General features: G+C 37.3%; 1 protein-coding gene across 2 annotated transcripts in view; it reads right to left on the bottom strand.

Moving 5' to 3' along the window:
* LOC115236808 (ATP-binding cassette sub-family G member 5) overlaps nucleotides 1-8820 on the bottom strand; it is a 16412-nt gene that overhangs the window by 4990 nt on the left and 2602 nt on the right. The window contains exons 2-3 of one of the 2 annotated variants that reach the window (XM_029809500.1): nucleotides 857-981; nucleotides 259-524 (exon numbers count right to left, since the gene is read on the bottom strand). In XM_029809500.1, coding sequence (XP_029665360.1) covers nucleotides 259-524; nucleotides 857-969 — 379 coding nt within the window. In that variant the 5' untranslated portion in view covers nucleotides 970-981. Of the gene's footprint in view, nucleotides 1-258; nucleotides 525-856; nucleotides 997-8820 lie in introns of those variants that run through there. The other variant, XM_029809499.1, reaches the window with a different exon arrangement.

Raw genomic sequence — 8820 nt, 5'->3', positions numbered from 1 at the left:
TTGTATAATTTATATAAAAATGTAGAAAAATTAAAATAACTGTCTTTATATATTACTTAACGCTTATATCAGATATTCTAAAAATAGAATATTCTTTAATAATAATTAAAGAATGCAATAGAAAAAAAAAATGAGAATTAACTTATAATACATATAAAAATAACAAAAAAATATACGCAGATATATAGTAGGAAAAATACTCAAATCCTCTTAAATCCTATAATATATCCGCACGTAGAATGTATGCATATATCGTACCTGCGTGCGATACGCGTCGCCCTTCCTCGCTGGAATCGTAGCCGCTGGAGCCGTCGCGATTCCGCGAGCTGGGTGGCAGGACGCGCGGCAGGCCGAATTTTAAATAAGTATAAGAGTTATTGGCAAGTGGGCTCTTGGGCCCGTATCGCGGATGTCGCAGGATGCTCTGCACAGTGGAGTCGCGAAGTTGGAAATTTCCGTAAGGCAACGGCGACTTTTCTGCCGAGCCGAGCGCGGAGTCCGTGAAGTCCGAGTTCAGATTTTGCCTGGGAGAATATTTTTATAATATTTCATTATAAAATAATATTATTATTATATAAAAAATACAAATGAGAATAATACGATTATTCTTCTTAATTTGTCAAAGATTACTTAATAATATTCATTACATTTGAGAGAGATATTTATAATATAATAATGCCATGTATATAGTGCGCTGTAAATGAACAAGCCCGACAAAGCGATTCCTTTCACGTAGCACGTAGTAAAAAAAATTCACCGTGGGCATTCGCTTTGGTGTTCCGCCTCCGGTGAGGCTCAAATTGGACGATGTACGACGTGGATTACACGCTTCCACTTTAAGTACAAGTGTGTTCACCTGTAAATCGACCATGCGTGCAAATCCTCGCTGGCTGGCGGCTCCAGTCCCCTGGTGTCCAGAGCTCCCGGCACCGAGTATCTTCTCTCCAGCTCCCAGGCTTCCGAGCCCATATTTTCCGTTGACTGCGCAGAGATCATAGAGGCGATCGATTAAATCCGTGAATTAATCTAAGAGAATGTTTCGTCTTTCTTATTTTAATTACCACGCTTTAACGCCGCTGAAGGGGAAAGTCAGCAAAAGGAACATTCTCTTCTACGAGTATTTTTGTCAATGATCGGAAATTGAAGCGATCATTACTATTTTATTATAATTTTACACAAAAGTATTTATACATAAATAGGGCAAAAAAGAAAAGATATTATCTGAAAAAAGATACGATTAACTACAAAATTGATCGAATACTTTAGGAATTTTTAATATAGAGGGAAAAGAGAGGAAGAAGAAAGAGAGCAAGTATGCAAAGAATATATTTTTATATACTCTATTACAAAAATATAAATAATATATTTCTAAAATAACATTTTTCTCTAAATAATTTTTTTGATATTATAATACTTTTACTTTTGAATACAATCTCGTGAGACTTATCATAAGTATCCTCGATATAAGAATTCTACTATAATTTCTGTGTTGAAAAAAAGTCGCATAGTCAATATGTGTATTCGCGACGAGAGAGAAGATAGATTAAATCGAGAATATGAAAAGGGAAAACGTTCATACAACGAACATCTCCTCATGTGAAAAATCCTCCGACACATTCGGTTTGGATTTATCGCTATTGCGTCCGCGAGGCTGTCCGCGCGCGATCAAATTTATCGCGCAACACAAGTCGGGGGGGGGACTGTTATTAAAGGATCCCCGCGCGTACAAGAAGGAATTCTCTTCCTCCGCCGCATATCTACTCGGCTCGTCCTGAAAAGTCCTGCGGATACCTGTGGCCGGAATAACGACGATTTGCCTCACAAGCAAGAGCGCCGAGGCAATTTCAAAGGCGCGCCGATTATTCGCGCAGCTCCTTGGAATGCCGGCGGCGTGATTCTCAGCGATTATACACCGTGTCCGAATATAACCGCATCCGTCACCGCGATTTTATAACAGATTTATTCCTGTTGTTCGAGAAAATCAAGAAACGTGTGAAACGGAGAGAGAAAGGGAGGGAGATTCTTTGTAAGGAAAAAGAAAATAGAGTTAGGAAGAAAGAGCTAGGAGAAAAAAAAAAGACTTTGTGATATAAAATTTCAATAAAGGCCAATTGTAGGCTTTATCGTATCTACCATCCAGGAACGCTCCGACGCGTTTTCTTCCCTATATTAAATTATAGTACAGCAATTTTTCGCGTTCAAGAAAGATGCAATATATTTCTTCTCCTAGAAAATTCGAAACTTTTTCAATAAGTTGCACGACGCGTTCTCCCTACATATTCTTTCCACCGATGAAAAACTGAAGATGGAACTATCGTGACGGAGTTTCTTGCCGTCGACGAACAAAGGAATACGGCCTCGTCGAATTTTATCGCGATGTAGCAAATTGTTCTTGTGCTTGCGTTCGATCGTCCATAAAGAAACGCGGGGGCCGCAGAGAATGCATCTTCGGTACACACTGTATAATCTCGATGTATGCTTGTCTGCGTGCCTCTGCATTGTTAAGCATTTACAAATTTTTTCTCTCTCTTTCTCTCATGCTATTTTATAGCTTAAATAATTTTGTATCTTGATCGTTAAAATACTTTCAAGCAATTCGCATTTTTTGAATTTTGGAATATGCATAAAAGATTTCATTGCGGCGTGATATCAACTTTATGAAACTATTACTTCAGAAAGCATTTGCGTTCGCGAGTTTTACAAAGTGCGCGTGCGTTGTGGTATAGATATAGTGTGACCGGCGTAAATATACAGGAAATTAGAGTCCGTGGTAATATCATAGTGTATATAACAGTACGTTTAATGATGCAATTAATAAAAGCGGCACGGCAAAATGTCAGGTGGTTACCGGAGCAGGCTTTAAATAGCCGAGGAGTTGATAAATTCTAGTTTTCGTATTTCGTCTTTCTTTTAACCGCGGCATTCTAGATTGATTACGAGACACAAGCGAATAATACTCGTTTCCTTGCAGAATCTCACTGACATACACTTAAGCGACGATAACTCGTTAGATGACATTATTACGTTATTATGGACTTTCTCCGTATACAAGGTCTCGCATCCTTAATCTGTCGTATCTCACATAACTGGATACTTTTTTCCTATCGTTATAATAGTTTCCGGTTTTACTCAAATTAACGGTTTACAAATTTCTTTAAAAAGGATACTGTGTGCATTTATTACTTTAGTCTTTTTTATCTTATTATTCTTTTTATTATTTAATTTTGTCTTTATATTTTTTTATTACAGCTTTTCTTATCATATCATGAATAGACTTTACGCAAAGCGCGCTCGAAATGCATTTTAAGTCCAAATTTACGCTTGTAAAAATATTTTTCTGAGAGGAATTGTGACCATGTTATATTATTAATTTTTATTCGTCTTCTTACGACTTGATTTTATCTTTATGATTGTATGTTACAACTTTACATTAATATTTTAATGTATTATTTTTATTTCTTTCCCACCTTTATATATTATTTTCTAGCACTTTATAAAACTTATCTTTGTTACACTTTCTGCTTAATTGCCGATATTTCTTAATTGGGTTTCCTGTTTATCGCGTCGCATTGCGCCGATAGAATCACATTTTAGCAAGTAGCTATCATAGATTCATCACCGTTATCGGATACGCTCAGAGTTGTTGTAGCGCCAGATAGGCGCTTGTAAGGATATCATCGGCGTTCGCGCGAGAAAACGCATGTATACATCTGTCTCGAAGACGAACACAGCATCCCATTTAACGGTGGTATTCGCGACCTAAAAACGCGGCCCGCACCTGTTTAATGACTTTTCGTCGTGCGAATACACGCTTATATCTTTGACACGTCGCGCGAAGATCCGTTCCGTACCGGGTGGCCGAATAACGCATATTCTCTGTCATAAAAGCGTTACGTCCGGACGTGAAAATCGATTCGCAGGATAATTAGGAATCTCGATTACAAGCATACTTTGACAATAAACTCTCTGCTGGAGTGGAACAATTTTCTCGCGCTTCCATCTTGATGAAACTTCTGCAAGAGCACGCATGAACGACCCGATTAAAAGGATCAAGGTTGTTAATCTTAGCAGCGCCAATTATAACGATCTCCATTATTCTCGAGTTTAACATCGGATTCTGTAGTCGTATCGCTTTAATGAATTTCGGAGCGTGTACTATGTCGAGGATATCTCACCGCGCGAATTTCGCGCAGACCGTGTATCGAGGGACGTTCATCGGAAGACGAGATTAAATTAATTAGGGGCGTCTGTGAGAGAGAGTCGGCCTCGAACATTTTATCTCTCTCGGCGGCGATACAAATGGAACAACGTTATATCGCGGATCGACCATTTCGAGCTACCTGAGAGAGAATCGCGGTAAGGAACGCATACATAAACCATCTGCTTCATTGGTGCGACGACAGGTTTTAATTTATCCTGGCGTATGTGTTAGTTCGCGGTATGCGTTCACGTTTCCGAGTTCCACGCGAGCGCGAAAATGTATCGGGTGTCCGATGAATATGTATCCAATATTATAAGTCTGTAACATTATCGTCTTAATGAAAATATTAGTGATAAAAATCTTTCTCGCATAATTAAATTGAATCTGTTGCGCGTACATAATTATCATATATTCCGAGAAATTTATCTCAGAATTATAAAAATTCCAATATTTTGTTTTGCACGATTCGCTTTACGACAGAGATTTTAAGCATCCATTGCCGATCAAGTATATTACTTAGGATCCTTTAAGTATGTCGTTTATGTTATTTATGACAGTTTTAAGATCGCGTTAGCGCAGATGTTATATTTATGTCGCCGAATGGAATGCGCAAAATTACATAATAACTCCGCTCCGGAGCGAGCAGTTTCAAACAACATTCCGGATGATACACGAGGTATATTTCTACTTGCCAGATGCTGATGGTATGACATTTCTTTACCCCTCGTCCAGGAGTTTCCCGTTAGAAGTGACTCATCAGCGAGTCCCTTGTATGAAACTGAGCTGGCTCAAGAACATTCACGAGGCTGTGCCCGTCCGTGAGAACCGACAAGGTTGAAATCGCACATAGCCTTATCAAAAAGAAAAATAATAGAGCGCCGAGAGTGTTGTTTGCTGGAGCTATGATTTCCAAAACGGAAATAAATTATTATTTCGCTCGGGTACGCACCGGGTGCGATCTTTCAATTTTAGAAATAAATTTTAAGACAATCGTCTCTGAGTTTCACAAGCGAATTTGAGTCCTGCAGATTTCTTCTAGACAAGAAGCTTGAGAATAAAACGTCGTACGACACAGTATGTGCGTGGAATTAATTCATGCACGCAAAAATAGCTGTGATATCTTCCGCGATGTCATCGTAACGAGGACTGCGATGTAACACGTGTTCATCGGTGAAGTCATCGATCAACGGATCAACCAAAGTTTTTCCTCTTCGTTATAAGCATTTCTACTGTACACTTACAAACAGCTGGCATTTTTAACTGACGAAGAAATAACGGCACAGTCTATATTGTATCCAACTTCATAAAACTTTGCACAATTAATCAAATATTTCGAAGATTTATCGAGGAATCTACCAACGATGCCTGCCCTGTCAAAATATCTCGAAACGATAGGCAACTCGAAAAAGGAATGAAAAAATTATAATAAATAGATGTCTAATAAGGAATAGAAGGATATTATAAAAACGATTCATTTTCGTTAGAATTTTGTAAAAAGCCCAAGATATAAAACCAAAATTTTGTTAAGGTATATTTTTATAGTAAAAATGTAATATAATTCAAAAGACAAATGCGGCTATAGAAGATAAAACGCTACAGAAGATAAAACAATAAGAATAATAAACGGTAAGAAATTATGCGTTTTCGTCAGAGTTGATGAAAGAGGATTTCTGGACATGGCATAAATCGTCGGTCGAAGTCGCAGGTTCGAATGCTCCCTGGGGTCTCTTCGTGTCATTGCATTAAGCAAACGACTTGTTTGAATAGCGCCTATATTATCGTACCCGCATACGAAAGAAGAAAAAGTCTGCGGGTTTGCAAGCACGATCGTCTCGTCACGTCGCGTCGTCGCCTGCAACGACAATGGGCGTAGGTTCTTGCTGAACGATCCTTGCTTAGTCTCACGATCGTGCGTGGAATGATTAACCCACGCGTTACGGGTGGAAGACATTGTGGACTCGGGGCTAACATCTCTCATTAAAAGACGCCTCGGAAAATGAAGAAAGAAGATCTGTCTCGCGGTATAAAGAGATACATATATCCTGCAATTAATTTGAAATGCTATGCTATTAAATCGCCTCTGAGAAATCGCGTATAAAATACATTTGATTATTTTTTATATACCATGCGATACAAATTCTAATAATATAATAATGCACGCAAGGCTGCAACTTTCTTGACTTCCGTCGACGAACATGTGTCTCATAGGATGTTTTTTTTTTCGAAAAGGTGAGTTTCCAGATGCAAAAACCGGCTTGTCTTGTGGTATTTCAAACGCGACTTTTTCAGCGTTTAAACACCTCGAGAGCGCGTAAAATGTGATATTCAATGTGTATACGCACATGGCTGTTACAAAGTATAATATACCGGTATAGAATCGGTGTGTGCTTATATACTTTTCAATTTGCGTAACGCGGTGATTTTTGCGGGCGGTCGATAAAGCCGCCTCTTGCGCGGCCCGGTTAACTGTTCATTTGCATATCCCGTTTCTGCAACAGTTGTATCGAACGACGACCGTGCAATTTCGCGGTATGAATTTTCCATTAAACGTTGTCCGCCGCAAACGGCGTTTTTGTCGGCGTTTAATATCGTATCCGCGAAAGAGAAGGAAAGTGCGCGCGATAGTCCCGCGGCGAGATATTCGTAAAGGCCGGCAATGATACGCTCGGAAAAACGGGTCTTATACCGCGTACGCACCTGAGCATGTCGAAAGCAGGCGGAAAGTGACGTCCAACATCATCTTCGTCGTACGTAACACGGCTGCGGCTACGCGCGATATATCTGGAAAAATCGCCGGTCGCGTGATCGCGCTGTTACGGCGATCGCGAATTCGCATCGCGATTCTGAAATACACAGTCACGCTGCTTAATGTAATCGGAGGGGCAAAGCGGAGCGGTTGAAAACGAGAACGTTTTGCCGACATTGAATATGATGCAAATATTCGCGCGATTATTTCTTGAAAAAAATGTCATATATGTATATTCTTCAATTTTATATATATAATATAAAATATAATATTTTATTTATAATATTACAATATTATATTTAATTATAGAGAAATAAAATAAAATATTTTTTTATGTTTATAAATTTAAATACTTATCGAAAGAAATGATAAGATAGTTTAAGGATATTGCAATATACGGGCGCGAGATTTCGATACTTTTATAGTTTACCAACACATTGTGAAAGTTAGAATCTTAACAACGCTGATAACTATCGTGGTATATTTTTTTTATGACAATGTGAATGGATAAAAAATGGATTGTTGTAAGAAGTGTCAAAAGTGAACTTGCAAGTGCGAAAATTGTTTCTGGATAACTTTATTTATTCACATTTTTATTTTCTTTCAGAAAATATATTTTTAAAGTATCTTATTATTTCAGCACACAAAGTATCCGAACTTCCCTACGAGTCTATTTTTCTATCTTCTTTAAAGAGAGCAGATTATTTTTATCAAGCAAATTTACTTTTAAGCATTTATATTTTATGATCTGAAAATTAAAATAATAGCAATTTGTAAAATTAAGGTACTTAATCAGTGTTAATCTAGATTTATTGAATTATATTATTTTATATTAGCACGTCGATATTAGCGTGTCTAAATTAATATCTTAATTGCAGTATGAAAAACTGAAATTTTAATTTTAATATCTCAAGCTGCATAGTTGGAGTGATTTTAATCTTTTTAGATACACGAAAATTGTAAGTTACGATCACGGAATGTTGATATTTGGAAATTTCTCGATTCTCAGCCAAGACAACGGAAACGATATCTCGATTTCGTGATCTCTAGAATCTACTGTGAGACAATCCCACGGACTGATTTCTATAACTACATGTGTACAGTCAACCGTGCACGCGTGTCCATGTACCTAAATAAAGTGTACATCGTAGCCTAGATCGTACAGTGTTACAGGCATAATTATCCGCGCACGCAATACACGATTGTAGAAACCGTGATGGAAAGTCTACGTTCCGAAAATCGTTGAGATCCACATATCGCGTGTAAAACAAAATTCAAACGATTCGAAATGCATTCATAGTTAATTATCTCCATTAATTAAACATCATTAATTCTGAGATTTTAATTTTAGGAAAAAAGAACATGTGTTTTACGTGCATTTCTGCTTGTTTTATCTGCTATTAACATTTCTTAATAAGAGGCATAAATTAAAAAAGTAACAAATAATCATGTGATCAAAACGATTAATTAATCGAATAATAAAATTCTGATTTTTTAAAAAAGAGAAACTTCAATATACGGAGTGAAATCAGGACCAGATCAGATGATCGGAAAGATGATATGTCTAATATATCTTTACCTGTTCTTATTATTGTAATAATTACTTATATTAATTAAATTCCTTAAATTAAACAAAAATAGATAATATTTTCATTAATATTCCATTAATATAAATGTACATTGTCGACCATAAAAATATTACGCAACACGGATGAATACCGACAACACTTTTACTACTTAATTACAAGCGATGATGAGTAACCATAGAACCGCAAAACTTCATCGGAGAATGCAGGATATAAGCGAGGTCAGTTGCTGTTAGATTTTTCAATATTCCATCGAGGCAATCTCTGAAGTCCCTCCTCCCATTCGC

Source organism: Formica exsecta, unplaced genomic scaffold (genome assembly GCF_003651465.1).
Source record: "Formica exsecta isolate Colony F162 unplaced genomic scaffold, ASM365146v1 scaffold26, whole genome shotgun sequence".
In the NCBI taxonomy this organism is placed as follows: Eukaryota; Metazoa; Arthropoda; class Insecta; order Hymenoptera; family Formicidae; genus Formica; species Formica exsecta.
This window is presented reverse-complemented; position numbering and strand designations above follow the sequence as displayed.